The sequence below is a fragment of the Hippichthys cyanospilos genome, chromosome 16 (genome assembly GCF_059441005.1).
Source record: "Hippichthys cyanospilos isolate Australia breed blue-spotted pipefish chromosome 16, RoL_Hcya_1.0, whole genome shotgun sequence".
In the NCBI taxonomy this organism is placed as follows: domain Eukaryota; kingdom Metazoa; phylum Chordata; class Actinopteri; order Syngnathiformes; family Syngnathidae; genus Hippichthys; species Hippichthys cyanospilos.
Genome location: NC_142384.1, coordinates 1,077,464 through 1,097,930, shown reverse-complemented (window position 1 = coordinate 1,097,930; position 20,467 = coordinate 1,077,464). Strand labels below are relative to the sequence as shown.

The window sequence follows — 20,467 nt, the reverse complement described above, 5'->3', positions numbered from 1 at the left end:
AGTGCAGTTGGCTTCCTCAGCCAGTACGTATGGCTCATGTCGAGGCCTGGTGCTGTCCAACTCTTCATCTTTGAAACTCTATCTTGGCTGTCTGCCATTGAGATGGTTACTGGTTCTTGTTCTGGGAGGTTGCTGTGGTCAGCTCTTAAGTCCACCTAGTCATTGGGCATTGGTGTTGTGTGATGCCTCTCTTTCCCATATGTTTTTCCAGTATTTTTCCACCTCAGCTCTTGGTGGGTCTGACCGGTGATTGTTCGCCTGCTAGTTAAAGTACACCTTGGTGGCTCAGTGAAGAACAACTTGTTAATTCTCCTGGCCTCTCCCTCCTTGGTCTATATCTTCAATGGGGTGGCTGTTGGCAGTTTCGAGTGCCTCTGGAATGGAGAGTGAGTTGTAGTTCCTTGGCGCTCCTTTTTTCACCATGTTTCCTTTCTCGAGTTCAGCTAGCTGGCTCACTTCTCTCCGTCCTTCCTTTATCTTGGCCTCTAACCATCGCTTCCATTGTGGGTACTGTTTGTTATGACCCAATCCCACCCAAGCATCCCCATTATTACTCTTGCTTTTCCGTGTATCAGCTTGTTGGTCTCAGTGATGGTTCTTGTGGAAATTGTCTTCAGAGCAGCATTCCCTTCCACTAGTAGATCTTCTGAAGGTACTTGGCAACTCAGCTTTGGTATTTGTCTGGGGTTCCAGGTTTCCAGTTAAGTCACGATCTTCCTTTTCAGGTCAGCAGCTCTTATGTTGGGGCTGTTTGTTAGGACTTGGTACATCATCCCCACTGACGTGTCGTCCTGGCTCCCCCTTGCCATAGTATTGTTGTTGTATTTCATTAATCTTTAGTCCCTCTCACATTTGAGATGGACACTGCTTGTGGAGGTAGAGTCAACAGCTTGGACAAGACTGGTGAGACAGTCAGTTAATCAGCTCACTGGTACTCCTACAAGACATGTGATTAACTCCCAGCTAAACATCGACCAGTGAGTGAATTCCAACTCCTGCCCTTATTGGTCGATGTCGCCTGAGACACTCACTTAGCAGTTCATCCTTCAGGGCCATCTTTCTGATGTAGTTTTGTATTTTCAATGTTTAATCCTGGACCATGGCCTTGACGCTCAATAGTCCTCGACCTTCCTCTTTCCGCTAAGTGTATACTTTCAGGGTGCTGGACGTGGGGTGGACCCTCCATGCATGGTTAGGAGCTTTCTAGTCTTGATATCTGTGGCTTCCATCTCCTCCTTTAGCTAGTTTATGATGCCAGCGGGGTGTCTGATGACTGGTAATGTCTACATGTTGATGGCGTGGACCTCGTTCTTACCATTCAACTGGCTTTGCAGGACCTGCCTTACTCTCCGGAGGTATTTCCTTGTGGCCTTTTCTTGTTTTCAATCTGGATCATTTTGAGACCATCCTGCCACACGTACCCAATCTGAATGACATCCCTATGTCATTGCTGTAGATCCTGGTGGTGTGGATCAGTGAGTATTTTTCGCTCATTCCTGGCATACAGCCTGATATTGTGTGTGTGTGTGTGTGTGTGTGTGTGTGTGTGTGTGTGTGTGTGTGTATGTGTGTGTATATATATATGTATATATATATATGTGTGTGTGTTTATATATATGTGTATATATATATGTGACTCTGTGGTCTCTCTCAAATTTGAGGTAGACACTGCTTGTGGAGGTAGTCAACGGCTGTAACAAAACTGGTGAGAAAATCCGTTAATCACCTCACAAGTTTTCCTACAAGACTCGTGATTAACTCCCGGCTCAATATCAACCAATGAGGGCAGGAGTTGGTATTCACTCCTGCCCTCATTGGCCGATGTCGCCTGAGACACTCAATTAGCAGTTCATCCTTCAGAGACATCTTTCTGATGTTGTTTTGCATTTTCGATGTTTCGTCCTGGATAGGAGTTGGAATTCTCTCCTGCCCTAGTTGGTCGATGTTGCGATGGGAGACAATCAAGTAAAGACAGTTTGGCCCCTTTTCAGGAATTGGAAGGATTTAATTAGGGCACAGCTGATGATTACAACGGTGGATTAAAACAGTTTTAAGAAGTCATGCAAAGTCCCTTGATTCTCAAAGGTTTCTTGTCATTCAGCTGTACATTGGCAAAACGAGTGTCCGTCAGTACATATAGACTTCCCACCACTGATGACCACTGTACACTTTAAGTCTCATGTATTTAGGACACATGTTTGTGTCTTAAATGTGCTCAGAGGACTGCAGTTAGCATCGGAAGGCACATCCTCCTTTGAAAGAAAATTGTTTTAGCCTGCACTAAATCATGTTTTTGTTTTCTCTTGCAGCCTACCGCATCGTCCTCAGCAGATAGTTGGGAAAGCTTCCCGCCAGGCAGCCTCTTCCGACAGATAGCAGAAGAAGAGAGCACCGCCTCTCAATCTTTATTTAAACTCAGTTGGCTATCTGGTCTGACCAAGTAACGCCTGACCATTTAAAACATATATTATCACGATCATTCTTATTGGCCAAGTATGTAAGAGGGCAAAAGGTGGTTAAACGTCTCCGTCTGGTAGTTTGAGCCAGATTTTAGATTACATGAATGCAACGAGTGTGTTATTATGGCTAAACTACACCTACAGCTAATAATATAGTTAAGGTTGCACCCAAATAGCTACTGCTTTTTTGTACAGCTAAAGAGGGTGTATGAGAAGTTTCAGTATCCTGTGGAGGAAGCATTAATGGATGTCTCAATCTGAACTGGGATAAAAGTGCTTCAGCTCTTTTGAAGTACCATATTTCTCCATGTGTAACGAGTTTTTTTTCCTCATTTTCAACCTCCATATTGGGGGGGTGGACATATACCCACATAATTCAAAACTAGCCAAATTTTCTCCACTTATGTGTGTAACATTAATTTGAATGCGAAATAAGTAACATCATGTCATTTACAAGGCTTACAATGATTCACATATATATGTATGTATATACTGTGGCTTGCGAAACTATTTGCCCCCCTTGAACTTCGTGACCGTTTGCCACATTTCAGGCTTCAAACATAAAGATATAAAACTGTAATTTCTTGTGACGAATCAACAACAAGTGGGACACAATCATGAAGTGGAACACACTTTATTGGATATTTTAAACTTTTTTTAACAAATAAAAAATGAAAAATTGGGCGTGCAAAATCATTCAGCCCCATTTGACTTGATACTTTGTAGCGGCCACCTTTTGCTGCAAATACAGCTGCAAGTCACTTGGGGTATGTCTCAATCAGTTTTGCACATGGAGAAACTGATATTTTTGCCCATTCCTCCTTGCAAAACAGCTCGAGCTCAGTGAGGTTGAATGGAGAGCGTTTGTGAAGAGCAGTTTTCAGTTCTTTCCACAGATTCTCAATTGGATTGAGGTCTGGACTTTGACTTGGCCATTCTAACACCTTGATATATTTTTGGGTGAACGATTCCATTGTAGCTTTTGTTTTATGTTCTGGATCATTGTCTTGTTGGAAGAGAAATCTCCGTCCCAGTCTCAGGTCTGTTGCGGACTGCATCAGGTTTTCTTCCAGAATGGTCCTGTATTTGGCTCCATCCATCTTCCCATCAATTTTAACCATCTTCCCTGTCCCTGCTGAAGAAAAGCAGACCCAAACCATGATGCTGCCACGACCATGTTTGACAGTGGGGATGGTGTGTTGAGGGTGATGAGCTGTGCTGCTTTTACGCCAAACATAACGTCTTGCATTGTTGCCAAAAAGTTCGATTTTGGTCTCATGTGACCAGAGCACCTTCTTCCACATACTTGGTGTGTCTCCCAGGTGGCTTGTGGCAAACTTTAAATGACACTTTTTATGGATATCTTTAAGAAATGGCTTCCTTCTTGCCACTCTTCCATAAAGGCCAGCATTGTGCAGTATACGACTGATTGTTGTCCTATGGACAGATTCTCCCACCTCAGCTGTAGACCTCTGCAGTTCATCCAGAGTGATCATGGGCCTCTTGGCTGCATCTCTGATCAGTCTTCTCCTTGTATGAGCTGAAAGTTTAGGGGGGCGGACAGATCTTGGTAGATTTGCAGTAGTCTGATACTCCTTCCATTTCAATATGATTGCTTGCACAGTGCTCCTTGGAATGTTTAAACAGTATCTCGGACCTGCCTGGTGTGTTCCTTGTTCTTCATGCTCTCTGCGCTTTAAACAGACCTCTGAGACTATGACAGTGCAGGTGCATTCATACAGAGACTTGATTACACACAGGTGGATTCCATTTATCATCGTTAGTTATTTAGGTCAACATTGAATCATTCAGAGATCCTCACTGAACTTCTGAACAGAGTTTGCTGCACTGAAAGTAAAGGGGCTGAATGATTTTGCATGCCCAATTTTTCATTTTTTTATTTGTTAAAAAAAGTTTAAAATATCAAATAAAGTGTGTTCCACTTCATGATTGTGTCCCACTTGTTATTGATTCTTCACAAGAAATTACAGTTTTATATCTTTATGTTTGAAGCCTGAAATGTGGCAAACGGTCACAAAGTTCAAGGGGGCCAAATAGTTTCGCAAGCCACTGTGTGTATATATATATATATATATATATATATATATATATATATATATATATATATATATATATATATATATATATATATATAATTCGATATAATATGGATCCGTACTTTCGTCATGCACCACCTTATTGCCTCTTTTTTGTCAATGAGACTGCGTGGATCATTTTTACGGCGGGCTTTGCCCATTAGAAAAAGGAAAAGACTGTTTGACCTGTCCGTTTGAGACAAAAATGCAAGAGCAGTGGCACGTGTGGATTTCAGCAGGTGGCGGGAGAAACACAGCGAGAAGCAACCGATCCACCCTCTGATCTCGTCACGGTTGTCGTTTGGGTAAAGAAGGTTTCAGCAAAGCATTTCTGGAGACCTCTATTTCAAACAAACTGGACAGGTCCGAAGAAGACTACCCGTGGAAGAGTAATGAGCATTTTTGAGGAGATGACAAGCAGGAAAAAGAGCACATCTAAGATAGCCATGCATTTGAAATGGGAGATGTGAAATGAAGCTATTTGGCGTGTCAAATGGTGATGATGACTATGAGAGGGCTTTTCGACAAATTTATATTCAGTTGTGTCTTAAAAAAATAAAGCATTGTAATTTCAAATCATTTTATTGTTGCAATATTAGTTTCAGCTTTTGCGTCTATGCGCATGCATAGATTGCTTAGTACTTGTCTCTTTTCTGCCAGACCCCCATAACCGCAACAGTATGTTATTCGATATACGATGAAAACATGCGTCTATAAGTACCATAATGTTGTCATTTTAATAACACACACCATGTGTTTTATTTGGTCGGCCATAATATATGAAACCACCAAAGACATGGGTAGAGTTATACTTGCATTTTTATAAAATTCACCCAAATTTAAGTAAAAAAGATTGGGTCGACTTGCACGAGGTTGACACTGAGAAATACGGTAAGTTTTGAGCTCTTGATTGGGACCATGCTGAAAAAGAAATGTTTAAAAAACTTTTATATTTAGTTTTATTTGACAAAGTTAAATATTAAGTAATTAAGCATATTAATTTTAAAATTTGTGTTTGAAAATTCTGGCCATCACAACAAGTCTTGCCTTATTTTTTATGCTCTAGTTAAAGCATAAGTAACACAAACAATGTTTAAAACTAATCCGTACCCGCAGTTTGATTTAGTAGTTACAAATATGGTCTTAGTGTTTTTTTTTTTCCCAGTAACTTGCAATTTGCAGATGGTCCTTTTGCACTCACACTCAGCTTCTGCTGCACTTAGAGGTCAATGTTGTCAATTTCGGTAAGAGGACTGTTTAAATATTTTACAAATGTTTTTTTGTTTTTGTTTGTTTTTTTGAGTTAATAGTCCGTGTTGTCATTGAGGGATAGAGCTATCATTGGTGTTCAGACAACGTTTTGAGATGTATTGATTGCGAAAGTCCAAATCTGCCACTGTCTCTACAGCTTTACTTAAGTATTAGGAAATGGAGGGTACGCATTATGAAATTGAGGGTTCAAATGAAGGAACGGACTAGTAAACTGAGGGTACGGATTAGTAAACGGAACAGATTACTCAACTGAGAGTACATATTAGTAAACTGAGGGTACAGATTAGTGCAAATATGTATATTTTGCACCAATGAGCATGCCTTTTATGACTTGAAATTTGTCTGTGTTAGATTAAATACTAAAGTGCATCTGATTACCCCCAAAATAAAATGTTGTATGGGCATGCTTTTCCTGACATTTCTGTTCATTTTACAGCGCCAACCAGAACCTTTCACGTAATAATATTCCTGTTACATTATTTTACATAATAGCATTGTCGAATACAGCAACCCATTTTCAACACAACTTCTGACCCCATATATGATTTTGAATAGTAGAAACGTATTTCACAAAAGAAATCTTTGTTTTTCTTTATGTCCTACGCGGAATTTTTGCACACAAATATCCTGATACCACAATGCCATACTAATTGATGCCATCGGCCTGTGGTGCACACCCGGCCCGTAAGGATGTCTAATTCAGCCCGCAAAACTATTTTATGAATCGGGAAAAACATTAGTCCTAGGATACAATACTGATGATGTTTACAAGTTTGTGCAGTAGATGTATTGTTAACTGAAACCTCTGGGAGCAACAGGATGGATTTAAGAACGACGAACCAGAACAACAGAATTATGATAATGACAGCACAGTGCATCTGCGGTAAAACCTGCAAGAATGAGAAGGGTTTAAAGATACACCAAGGCCTGAAGAAATCTTTGTTAGTGGTATCCACGACACAAATTTGACCCCACCCAAAACTCTTTCATTTCAAGCACCCTCTAATATGCTTCACAAATTGTACAATCTCTCGCTGCAAACAGCGTCAATATGGTTGAGCAAATGTACAATAAATATAAAATTATTCCTACACACAGCCAACAGTTCAAATGCCACCCTAAACCGCCTCAGTTGCCCCAAAAACCCACAGAGCCTCCAAAGACAGCAAGTTACAACTAGGACAGTTGAACCCATCCTCAAGGAGAACTGAGTGGCAGCAGTTTGATGAGGGTATGGATCGGGTCTTTGAAGTGACAGCCAAAGGGGACATGGATCATCAGTTGGAAACAATGACCACCCTCATTGTAAACATTGCTGCTGAGTGTGTTGGAACTGATCCCAATTCCATCAACCGATGCTCCAAACCACAGAGCAAGGAAAATCCAGAGTCTAAGGGAAGAGCTCAAGCTGCTAAAGAGGCAGTATAAGACAGCAGGGGAAGAGAGCTGGCCTAGTGGATCCGAGAGTGATTCTCAGAAAAAACTCATGACCCTGTGGAGGGCAGAATTTCACAGGAGGAGGTGGAAAGAGAGGGCCAGGAAGACAACAACTTTCCTAGTTAATCCCTTCATGTTGACCAAGCAGCTTCTTGGCCAAAAGAGGTCTGTCCGCCTCACCTGCTATAAGGATGTAATGAACAACCACTTTAAGGCCATGTACAGCAACCCTATCAGAGAGCATCCGCTGGGTCCATGCGAAGCACTGACAGTACCATCAGAGCCTACATTGGAGTTCAACCTCAAGGATTCCTGCCTCTTATTGAAGTGGAGGAAGTGGTGCAGAGAGCACGGGCAAGCTCAGCACCCGGCCCAAGCGGAGTACCTTATAAGGTCTAAAAGAAATGCCCAAAGCTTCGCAAAATCTTCAGCATTGTAGCCAAGCGACTATCCAAATGTCTGTTGAGCTACAACTACATCGACAAGTCAGTGCAGAAGGTAGGAATACCGCAAGTTTCTGGTTGCCCTGAACACACAGGCGTGGTGGAAGAGAGAGAGGGCAAAGGGGATTTGGCAGTGCTGTGGCTGGATCTCACCAACGCTTATGGCTCGATACCCCACAAGCTGGTGGAAACGGCACTGAAGACATCACGTGCCCCAGAAGGTGAAACACCTCGTCCTTGACTATTACAGCAAGTTCAGTTTGAGAGTCTCCTCTGGCGAGTTGACATCAGACTGGCACTTGTTGGAAGTTGGAATAATCACTGGGTGCACAATCTCAGTGATCCTCTTTGCTCTGGCAATGAACATGCTGGTCAAGGTAGCCAAACCAGAATGTAGAGGTCCTCTGAGCAGGTCAGGAGCAAGACAACCTCCCATCAGAGCCTTCATGGATGAGATTACGGTGATAACAACAACTGTACCAGGAGCCAGATGGATCCTCCAGGGGTTGGAGTGCACGGATGAGCGTCAAACCAGCCTGGGAAAAGATCAGATCCCATTAGTCACTGGGAGGTCAGTGAAGAACCTAGAAAAGGGCTTCAACTGCAATCAGAAAGATGCAGACTACATCAAGGCAACCAGTGCTGATGTAGAGAGCTGGTTAAGGAAGGTGGACAAGTCTGGGCTCCCAGGAAGAGTCAAGTTGTCCCCATCCAGCCATCTTCGCAGATGTTATCAGATGTTGCCTGCGAAGATGGCCGGGATTACCTTGCAGCCTTAGCAGCATTGGGTTGTATGACAACACTAACAAGCTCAGGCTCCTCTGCAGTCAGTTAGGGAGGAGTTCATCGTGACGCCGGCACAAGAACATCTGGAGTACTCAGGATCCAGAGATACCAAAGTGTCGGGGGCGCTGATTGTTGTAAGGACAGGGCACAAGTAGAGAGCAGCCGATGCGGTCCAACAGGCACAATCTCAGCTGAAGTACAAGACTTTCTTGGGGACAGTGGCACGAGACAGAGAACGACTTGGGAGTCAACCAACAACCTGATTCAACTGCGCCAGTGGAAGATAGAGGCAGAGGTTGGTGCAGGAGGAGGTGCAAGCTCCAGTCGAGTAAGATCGAACTCGAAGAGTAAGTGACCATGCAGAAGCAGGGTGCCTGGATGAAGTGGGAACAGGTGATGGAGCGTCACCTGGAAGGATATATGGCAGTGGAATCCCTAGAGGACCAAATTCTTGATCCAGGAGGTCTATGATGTCCTCCCAAGCCCATCCAACTTCCACTCATGGGGCAAAATAGAAACACCTGAATGCCTCCTGTGCTCCAAAATAAGGACGCTGGAAACCATCCTGAGCGGTTGCTCCAAGGCGCTGAGCGAGGGCTGGTATCGATAGAGGCATGACCAGGTCCTCAAATCCATCGCCGGGGCAATCTGGAAGTGGATCAAGGGCAGCACACATATCCAAACCAGTGCTCTTGTTTGCCTGCGTCCCTGACGCATAATTTAAATTCAAGGTGACGCCCTCAAATGCAACTTTTTTTTTTTTTTTTTTTTTGGGAGGGGCTGTGCTGAACTGTTGTTTCACATGAGGCAAATGCAGCCTGCAATGGAGGGTATCCTCTCAATGTGACTCATGTTCTTTTGCTGCCTTGACCAATTGCTACTTTGATGCTACTTTCACAGAGCTTTATATTGGATGTCGTTTGAGGTTGGACACGAGCAGTCTATCGAGCTACAGTGTGGGTCAAGAAGTTAAACCAATCAAACTTTTAACCCAGTCCAAACAAACGAATTCAGCGGACTGAGAGGTTTTTGGCTTTCAAAACCAAACCGGCGCCAATGCGAGACTGACAGACAGAACATGTTTGTTTAGGGGGAAATAGACTCTAATCGACATGAAATGATATAATTCACATTGTACTCTTAATACACATTGTAGTTGATTGATTGATTTGAAATAATCTACTTTCACTCGATGGTAGTTAATTTCAGTCATAAAAAAATATTGTTGGCATATACTGTGAATAAAATGGTTCATATCATCTAGAAAAATGGCTATTCACCCACAAAAAGATTTTAAAATGATATATTTTAGAGCTGTAATTTCAGTACAGTGATATTTTTGCACAAGGTTATCTTATGGTAACGTCAGATTGTGCTGTTGTCCCATACCTACTCACAAACATTCAAAATAAATATGTTGCAATTGTGACTCATGTGATCATTCTCCCATTATGCTCAGAGATGAACAAACTGACAAGTTTCATGCTTTGCACACACAATTTAGCTGCTCACTTAAAAAAGTTTATTTAATCTCTCGTTCGTCATAAATGTAGCTAGAAATATTAATATATTTACTTTGGGGCAACAGTTTTTCACATAATATTTTAGTACTGCAGTTTCCTTGGAAATGCCACTATCTTGTTCTACCTTTTTACAAATTTTGCTTAATCTTTTTTTGTTTTTTATAACAGCTGTATCATTTATATCCACTTCAAAGAGTAGCGGTTGTCCACATGTTATTTTTGGGGAAAAAGGCATGTTCCCTACAACTCAAAACTTAGTAAATGAAAGTTTTGATTTACAATTTTTCTCCGTCTTGCAAAGCAGACTGAAGTTGTATAATGATTTTGTTCAAATCTATACATTAAAGCGGAAATAATTTTTGATTGAATCAAATCATTTTGAATCAGGCACCCCAAAATCGGAATCGAATCGTGAGACAAAGATTCCGACTCCTAGTTTTTGGAAATCAAATATTAAAATTGTCTATTGTTTACTTTTTTATTCAGCAAAACTTGACCACTTACTAACATTTTTTACAATTTAGTCCTCCATGTTTGTTTTGCTCTCTCAAGTCACATTTTCTCATTTTTACCTGAGATCTCGTTTTGTCTGCAGGATCACATTATATAAAAAAAAAAGCCTCTTTAGGATTGCAACAACATCAACTCACCAATTTTATTTGTATCAGTGACAAGTCAAGTAATACACAATCGATCGAGCAGAGGAACAAATGTTTACATCGCCTGCCTCCCTGACGCATGATTTATGCTGAGCGGACTTTTCTACCGAAATGGACCATTATATCAAATCTATGATGAAGTAAATGATGACGGGAGCCACATGTAAGTTAATTCTATTGTTTTGATACATTTTACTGGGACATTTGTTAATATCTGTTGTTGGGTTTTGCTCATATCTTGTAAATACAATTTGAACTTTTCTGTTGAGACCCATAGTTTTTTGTTTTTTTTTAGTAATGCGAATCCCGGGGGCCTACATTTTTCAGAGATAAAATGAGCACTGCCAAATAGCAAATGGCAACCTTTCACCTTCCTCATCGAGTTCTTATACATTTTTGGGGCATGTAGTCTCTCAGTGGAAAGCAGGTTTGTGTGTGCGTGCCTGTGCATGGGAATGGTGTCTTTAAGGGTCTTTCATTTGCCGGGGAAATCAGTGTGCCATAAATCTTGAATGTTATCTTCTTCAGTTCACACTGGGATGTTGGAGGAAGCCTTTTGTTTCTTTTCTAGGTGGCATCTGGTCTCAAGGTCTTCGGGACCAAGTTATTCCTGTTTCTTATACTGACTTCTAGTTGTGTCATTCCTCATTGGAATAGCACAATGTCATGAGGCGCACAGACGTGTGCATTTCCTCTCGGCACGCCTACGAGTCACGTGATTGGCTCCCAGAGACCAAGCTGTCAATCAATGTGCTGACTAGCACGTTTGTAACGTGTGTACTGAGCTGAGCGCACACGGGCACAGGAGAGACACAAGAGAGACGAAAGCAAGCTTTTGGATCCTCTTGCCTTTTGTAATAAATTGACAAGTGATAAACCAATACAGTACAGCGTCAATATTTTATTTCTAGACAACAGTAAAGCCCCTGAGCCAATCAGAATTCAGAGCACAATGCACTGTAAAAACAATTCCACACTGTAAAAAATCCGTGAAGCCGCGAGGCGCGATATAGCTATATATATCACTATATCACTATATATCACTATATATATATATATATATATATATATATATATATATATATATATATATATATATATATATATATATATACGTATATGTATGTATGTATATGTATGTATATATATATATGTGTATATATATATATATATATATATATATATATATAAGGCCAGTATGACTGTGAAACTTTTTTTGTTAATACTAAAAAAGTATTTTTTCTTTTTTTCAACATTTGTTTTAAAACGTGTTTATTCACCTGGTGCCGTCTTGAAATAGTAGTTAGCATCAAAATGTGTACATTTGGGAAATTTTTGTTGAGATATTGACAGGTTTATGAATAATTTTGTATATAAAACTTTATGGAAATCTATCAATAATAACACATTGAAATTAAAAATCTCTTGAATAATGTATTTTCACTCATTTGTTTCTTGGTCACATATGACTCACAAAGAAACTAAGAAAAAATATCAGTTTGTCACAGACACAAAAAAACTTAAAATTCATCAGGGTATGAATAATTTTAAAGACAAGTGCATATACACTTTAAAAGGAGATAAAACATTCAATTAAGTCAAGCATCATATGTAGATAGATGGATGAATGATCATTTTACTCTCGTCCAGAGGAGTATAATGAATACAATGGACACTAATTATAATAATAATTTTGATTTGTTTCCAACAAATACATTAATTACTAGACATCAATTACAAGGTTTGTACAAATTTTATATTTCTGAAGCTGCAATGCAATCTTTTATTCTGTCTAGGGGAATTTGACAAGAACTATTTCACTGTCAAAAATATGTGCATATTGTAGATTAAAACATTCAGACAGCTATTTTTATATATATTTTTGATACAATTTCCAGTCAATATACCGTCTACCAGTACAAAGTTAGCACAGAAAGATTCATAAACTATTCAGCCTGGTAAACAGCAGGTATTTTGTTTTATTAGTATCTGTTAATGAAATGCCACAATTTTGCCACTAAAACATTCCATTCCCATTTTAGATACTGTATTCACCAAAAAGAATTTATTCAGGATATACTGTAGCTGTATAATTTGTCGTGTTAGATGAGATGCCGTTCATCCCAACATTGGACTAATTTATTTTTACATAACAGGTACAACTAAATAAGCTTTTGCAATTCTAAAAGATGTAATGTCATTGTTCAATCCAAAAAAAACCCCACTAAGTACGCACTGTACAAATTATTCAACGACTCACAAATATTTTTCTTTATTTCTTTCTGTCGATTTTACTCATCATGGCCTTAACATCTACAGGGGCAGAGGCAGCAGCAGCTTTAGCATTTTCTTCCTCTTCTTGCTTCCAAAGGATGATGGGATGGATACCTGGACTTCGGTTCTGGGCGTTTTGCTGTAACTGGGTTTCACTACATTGAAATTGAAAGAGGATTTACAGTTACCAAATTAAATTGTATATTTTATCTTTCTTGGTTTGACATATGAGCTGTTAACCCGCACACCATACAGGATGTGGTAACTTCTTCATTCACTCACCTAAAGTTATGAGGCTCTGGGTTCAATGCCTTCTTCTGGATGTCCTTGTACACTGGTGACTTTAGGTAACGGAAGAAAGTGTCCTGCATGCAAAATGAAAGGATGCAAGGGTGTATGTAAACAGAAATGAATACCACTGCTGTTCTACATCTGCCATTACGTATATAAGGGCATTTTGGCAAGAACTTTAAATGACTCTCTGGCAATGCGCTCGTAGCTGTGATGAACTGTGTGGAGATTTACATATGCATATACAGTGGACACCCGGTTTACGATGTCCCTGCCTTATGTTTTTTCTTCACCTTATGGATATGGACCATGACGTTTTTTTGTCCCCTCTTTACACCATTTTTTTCGCTTTACAACATTAAAAAAAAAAAAAAAACCCTTCTCAAACATGGTGGTCAGTGTCCGCCCATGTCTACCAGGGGCAACGCGCTCATACATCACGACACGTGTCACTGCTCACATCACTACAATTCTGGTCCGCTATTGGTCAGCGTCACGACTTCCTAAGATACTGGTCTACTAATGGTCGGCGTCACGGGTCATTAAGATACTGGTCTGCTATTGGTCTGCGAACAGGGTCACAAAGATGACTGCCTAAAGACTTTATTTCGTGTGAGAGTGCTTTCAGCATTGTATTTATCGTGCTTAATTCAAACTTGAATTGGTTAACCATGGGTCCTAAGACTGCTCGTGACGTTAAGGAGAGAAGTAATAAGATGATTAGTATGGAACTTACGATACTATTTTGATACCAATTTTTAATATGTATATACACTTTTGAAGTTTTTACCTGGGGTTTTACACGTGTTAGCTAATTAACATAGGTCTGAAATGCCCACCATACGGCGAATTTGCGTTACGATCACAACCGCAAAACAGATTAATCCGGGGGCCCACTGTACAAAATTATTAGTAGATTTTTTTTTTAATATATCTTGCTATAATAACATATTGAAAAAAACAAACAAATGTAATTTACAGAAAAATAATTAATTTGAACCAGTGGTAAGGGATGCCGTCAAGCTGAAGAAGAAGGAGTCCTATCAGGCATTTTTGGCCTGTGGGACTCCAGAGGCAGCTGACAGGTACCAACTGGCCAAGCGGTGAGCGGCTTCACGGTCGGCAAGGCAAAAACCAGGGTGTGGGAGGAGTTTGGTGAGGCTATGGAAAATGACTTCCGGACCGCTTCGAGGAAATTCTGGTCCACCATTCGGCATCTCAGGAGGGGAAAGCAGTGTATTGTGAGGATCAGGCGCAGCTCACCTCAGCTCGGGACATTGTGAACCTATGGGCCGAAGACCTCCTCAATTCCGCCAACACGTCTTCCTGTGAGAAAGCAGAGTCTGGAGGCTCCGAGGTGGGCTGTCCCATGTCTGGGGCTGAAGTCACCGAGGTGGTCAAAAAACTCCTTGGTGGAAAAGCCCCGGGGATGGATGAGATCCGCCTGGAGTTTAGAAAGGCTCTGGATGTTGTAGGGCTGTCCTGGCTGACATGCCTCTACAACATCGCGTGAACATCGGTGACAGCACCCCTGGATTGGGCTGTTTGATCCCTGTACCACCGATGTCAGAGTTTGGTCCGCATTGCCGACAAAGTTGAATCTGTTTCTAGTGGGGGTTGGCCAAGGCTGCCCTTTATCACCGATTCTGTTCATTACTTTTATGAATTTCTACGTGCGACGGAAGCAGTGATGGGGTCCGGTTTGGGAGTCTCAGCATTGGGTCTGCTATTTGCAGATGATGTGGTGCTGTTCGCTTCTTCAGACCGTGACCTCCAACTCTCACTGGTGCAGTTTGCAGCCAAGTGTGAAGCGGCTGGAATGAAGGTAAGCACCTGCAAATCTGAGACAATGGTCCTCAGTCGGAAAAGGGTGGAGTGCCCTCTCCAGTTCGGGGAAGAGATCCTGCCGCAAGTGGAGGATTTCAAGTATCTTGGGGTCTTGTTCATGAGTGAGGGTAGGATGGAATGTGAGATCGACAGGCGAATCAGTGCAGCTTCTGCTATAATGCGGACTCTGTCGTCTGTCGTGGTGAAGAGAGAGCTGAGCCGAAGGGCAAAACTCTGTATTTACTTGGTTGATCTACGTTCCTGCCCTCATCATGGTCACAAACTGTGGGTCGTGACCGAAAGAACGAGATCCCTGATACAAGCGGCCGAAATGAGTTACCTCCACAGGATGTCCGGGCTCTCCTTTAGAGATAGGGTGAGGAGCTCGGTCATCCAGGAGGGACTCAGGGTCGAGCCGCTGCTCCTCCGCGTTGAGAGGAGCCAGTTGAGGTGGTTCAGGCATCTGGTTAGGATGCCTCCTGGACACCTCCCTGGTGAGGTGTTTCAGGCATGTCCCATAGCAATGAGGCCCCGGGGACAACCCAGAACACGCTGGAACGACTATGTCTCTTGGCTGGCCTGGGAACGCCTGGGGATCCCCCCGGCAGAGCTGGATGAAGTGGCCGGGGAGAGTCTGGGCTTCCCTGCTAAGGTTGCTGCCCCCGCGACCTAATCCCGGATAAGCGAAAGAAAATGGATGGATAGATGGATAATTAGTTTGAACAAATGAGTGAATAAACTGTAAATTTTATTAAGAGGTGAGTATAGATGTGAGTAATGTCAAGGCAATGATTCTTAACCTTGTTGGAGGTACTGAACCACACTAGTTTCAAACACTCAATGACTGAACCCTTCTTGAGTAAAAATGTGATTTTTTTTTTTCTGATTCAAAACACGGGTACATGTTTTTTACTGGCTAAACTTGACATGTTTCAAACACTGTATGGCGCTTCTCTTAAAAAAAAAAAAAAAAAAAAAAACAGTGGATCTGCGTTTGTACGATTTAATCTCACACAATCTGCACATTGCAGAATGGGCAGTGCTGCTTGACCTCAACTGGCTATCATCGTTTACCTGCCATCGTACCATACGAAGACTCAAGAGTTTTATTGTCATATGTGTCAAACTTCAATTTGACTATTCACAAGACACGACTTAATGTCTGTGCTCCAATTTCTCGTGGAGATTGCAGTCTTTGGATGCAAGACTGATTGCTTTTGGATTTGAGTTGAATATGCAAATTAAGATGACGTCACACCAAGCTATCCTGCAAAGTCAGTCTATTTGTAAGTCATCTGTGCCTTATTTTGCAATGGAATGAATGATTTTCAAACAGATGTGTGGAGAAAATTGGTCTGGTTTTGAGTTATGAGATTAGAAATTGACACCTTAATATGGGAGTTGAAACAGGAAAAAACTCAACTTGTACTCGGAAAAATATGAATTAGACTAAGTAAAAAAAAGTCATCATCATATGTCATCTTCATCATCATCAACATACACATGAGTATATTTCTCTGACATTTGGACAAGTGTGATATATAAATGTAATACAATTAAGAATGTATAAAAAGTAAGTATCTCCTGAATGATAATGTCACCTTTTTCATGAGCAGGAAGACATGTGTCTGTGCAGCCTCCAGAACATAGCGGTGGGGATGATCCAGGCCTTTTACAGTCAGACCCATTGTCCTGCCATCAATGTTGATCCAGCGGGGGGCACCAGGGGCTAGGAAAGTCCTTAACGCAAAGGAAATACAGTAATCCAAATGGAAATTACATCATGTATCAATCTCAATCTGTGTCTAATTGGCTATTTTCATGGCAAGAGTGGGGACTGATATTGAATTTTCATTGCTCGGACCAGCCCATGTTAGTTGAGAGCAGTTTCATAAAGCCATATGATTTTACACATATTAACGCTTTCTTCGCCAATGACAAGAATTCTCATGTGACTACATTTTTTTCTTTTATGAATTGATTGATGACATCGCTTGATTGGCCATCGCTCCTCTTAATTTTAAGCTTGTTAAGATCTGTAGTACTTAAGTGTGACCATTTGATGGGAGTGTTGTTCTCGATACATATGAAAGATGTGATCAGTGGGTTGCCTTTTCCGAATGCTTGGCACTGAAAGAGTTATGGTACAGATCTAAAATAGCTTCCCATTACAAGTAAGATTTACTTGGGCCTGGGTCTTTCCATTTTCGATCAGAAATCCAAATCCAAATGATTAAACTGTCTAACTTCCATCCATCCATCTTCGACCGCTGTGTTCCTTGGTCGGGTCGCAGGTGCAGCAGCTTCAACATGGAAGCCCAGACTTCCTTCTCCCCGGCCACTTCATCCAGCTCCTCCGGAAGGATCCCCAGGCACTCCCAGGCCAGCCGAGAGACATAGTACCTCCAGCATGTCCTGGGTCGTCACCGGGGCCTCCTTCTTGTGGGACGTGCCCGAAACACCTCACCGGGGAGCATCCGGGGGGCATCCTAACCAGATGCCCGAACCACCTCAACTGGCCCCTCTCAACCCAGAGGAGCAGCGACTTGACGCTGAGCCCCTCCCGGATGACCGAGCTTCTCACCCTATCTCTAAGGGAGAGCCTGGACACCCTGCGGAGGAAACTAATTTCGGCCGCTTGTATCCGGGATCTTGTTCTTTCAGTCACGACCCACAACTCGGGGCAATAGGTGAGGGTAAGAACATAGATCGACTGGTAAGGAAAGCTTCGCCTTTCGGCTCAGCTCTTTCTTCACCACGACAGATCAGTGCAGAGTCCGCATCCAGGCAAACGCTGTACCGATCCGCCTGTCTATCTCACATTGTTATCCTACCCTCACTCGTGAACAAGACCTCAAGATACTTAAACTCCTCCACTTGGGGCAGGACCTCACCCCAGAAAGGGCATTCCACACTTTTCCGACTGAGGACCATGGTCCCAGATTTGGAGGTGCTGATCTTCATCTCAGCCGCTTCACACTCAGCTGCAAACCGCTCCAGTGAGAGTTAGAGGTCACGGCCTGAAGAGGCCAACAGCACCACATCATTTGCAAAAAGCAAAGATGCAATGCTGAGGCTCCCAAACCAGACCCCCTCAATGCTTCGGCTGCACCTAGAAATTCTGTCCAAAAAGATAATGAACAGAATCGGTGACAAAGGGCAGCCTTGGCGGAGTCCAACCCTCACTGGAAACGAATTCGACTCACTGCCAGAAATGCGGACCACGCTCTGACATTGGTCGTCCAGGGACTAAACAGCCCGTATCAGGGCGTCCGGTACCCCATACTCCCGAAGCAACCCCCACAGAGATCCCCGAGGGACACGGTCAAACGCCTTCTCCAAGTCCACAAAGCACATGTAGACTGGTTGGGCAAACTCCCATGCACCCTCAAGGACCCTGCTGAGGCTGTACAGCTAGTCCACTGTTCCACGGCCGGGACGAAAACCGCATTGCTCCTCCTTAATCCGAGACTTGACTTCCTGACGGAACCTCCTCTATAGCACCCCTGAATAGAACTTACTGGGGAGGCTGAGGAGTGTGATTCCTCTCTCGTTTGAACACACCCTCCGGTCCCACTTCTTAAAAAGGGGGACCACCACCCCAGTCTGCCAATCCAGGTGCACTGTCCCGGATGTCCACATGATGTTGCAGAGATGTGTCAGCCAAGACAGCCCTACAGCATCAAGAGCCTTCAGGAACTCCGGGCAGATCTCATCCACCCCCAGGCATTGCCACCAAAGAGTTTTTTGACCACTTCAGTGACTTCAGCCCCAGAGATGGGAGAGCGCATCTTGGAGCCCGAAGACTCTGCTTTCTCAAAGGAAGACGTGTCGGTGGGATTGAGGAGGCCCGCCAGTTCACAACGAGTTGAGGTCAGCGGTGCCCCATTTCTACTGAACACAGAGTCAATGGTGCATACTTCCCCCTTCTGAGACGCCAGATGGTGGACCAGAATTTGTTCAAAGCCGTCTGGAAGTTGCTTTCCATGGCCTCACCGAATTCCTCCCACACTTGAGTTTTTGCCTTGGCGACCGCCAAAGCCACACTCCGCTTGGCCAGCCGGTACCTGTCAGCTGCGTATGGAGTCCCACAGGCCAAAAAGGCCCGATAGGACTCCTTCTTCAGCTTGACGGCATTCCGCTGGTGTCCATCAGTGGGTTCGGGGATTGCCGCCACGACAGGCACCAACCACCTTACGGCCACAACTCCGATCATCTGCCTCAACAATGGAGGTGCGGAACATTGTCCACTCAGACTCAATGTCCCCACCTCCCCCGGGACGTGGGAGAAATTCTGCCAGAGGTGGGAGTTGAAACTCCTTCTGACAGGGGACTCTGCCAGACGTTCCCAGCAGACCCTCATGATACGTTTGGGTCTGCCAGGTCTGGCCGGCATCCTCCCCCTCTGTCGGAGCCAACACACCACCAGGTGGTGATTAGTTGACAGCTCCACCCCTTTCTTCACCCAAGTTTCCAAAACATGCGGCCGCAAATCCAATGATACAACCACAAAGTCAATCATCAAACTGCGGCCTAGGGTGTCTTGGTGCCAATTGCACATATGGACACCCCTATGCTTGAACATGTGTTGGTTATGGACAATCCATGACGAGCACAGAAGTCCAATAACAAAGCACCACTCGGGTTCAGATCGGGGGGGGGGGGGGGGGGGGGGGGGGGTTCAAGGGGGGTGCGCCAAGGTCCTCGCCTTTGGCTGCCGCCCAGCTCTCTTTGCACCCGACTCCTATGGCCCCTCCCACAGGTGGTGAGTCCATGGGAGGGGGGACCCACGTCATCTCTTCGGGCTGAGCCCAGGCGCTCGCCAATGAGCCCCACCTCCAGGCCTGGTTCCAGAGGGGGGCCCGCATCCGGGCGAGGGAAACGCAAATCAACTTTTTTTTTTTGTCATAACTGTCTAACTTGTCTTTCAAAATGTTATTTTTGGTTTACTTGAAGATAGTCTCAGCTTTAGTTGACATGGAAGCTGCAGTTCCCCACTTAAGCTCCTCAGCTGCTTCCCAGAAGGCTAAATTCTCCCCTAGAATAAGCAGATTTACACGTAACACATTAGTATTCAAACTTTAGCCAAAGGACTAACGCACTGAGAATGGTGAAATAGTCATGACACAGCTAGAATATGTTTGACCTAATATTTAAGGAAAAACGATAACATACCGCTAAACTCCTTCTTTAAGAAGATCTTGAAGTCATCCCTGCCTCGCAGGTCAGTCAGTAACTCAAACAGGCTGAAAGACCAACGCTCGACTCGCATTTTTGTCGGGACGTCAACCCTGTTACAAAAAACTTTTGAATACATCCATGGTAGTTTCTGCAGAAAAGTAAACTATGCTATACTCTATTTTTTTTTTTTTTTTAAAATGACATAATGCAGTCTCACAC

The 20,467-nt window shown here is 43.1% G+C and overlaps 2 protein-coding genes across 8 annotated transcripts in view; one reads left to right on the top strand and one right to left on the bottom strand.

Moving 5' to 3' along the window:
- Positions 1–20,467, top strand: part of cog1 (component of oligomeric golgi complex 1) — a 142,283-nt gene that overhangs the window by 106,324 nt on the left and 15,492 nt on the right. Inside the window, exon 15 of one of the 4 annotated variants that reach the window (XM_088436465.1) lies at positions 2,310–2,759. The exons of 2 other annotated variants lie outside the window; for them this stretch is intronic. In XM_088436465.1, coding sequence (XP_088292591.1) covers positions 2,310–2,444 — 135 coding nt within the window. In that variant the 3' untranslated portion in view covers positions 2,445–2,759. Of the gene's footprint in view, positions 1–1,334; positions 1,576–2,309; positions 2,760–20,467 lie in introns of those variants that run through there. One more of the 4 variants, XM_088436467.1, reaches the window with a different exon arrangement.
- Positions 12,635–20,467, bottom strand: part of rgs9a (regulator of G protein signaling 9a) — a 38,850-nt gene continuing 31,017 nt past the window's right edge. For 3 of the 4 annotated variants that reach the window (XM_088436468.1, XM_088436470.1, XM_088436471.1), the window contains 5 exons: positions 20,243–20,358; positions 20,018–20,105; positions 16,669–16,807; positions 13,232–13,314; positions 12,635–13,104 (listed from right to left, as the gene is read on the bottom strand). In XM_088436468.1, the coding sequence (XP_088292594.1) occupies positions 12,948–13,104; positions 13,232–13,314; positions 16,669–16,807; positions 20,018–20,105; positions 20,243–20,358 (583 nt within the window). In that variant the 3' untranslated portion in view covers positions 12,635–12,947. Of the gene's footprint in view, positions 13,105–13,231; positions 13,315–14,503; positions 14,685–16,668; positions 16,808–20,017; positions 20,106–20,242; positions 20,359–20,467 lie in introns of all 4 variants that reach the window. The other variant, XR_015868131.1, reaches the window with a different exon arrangement.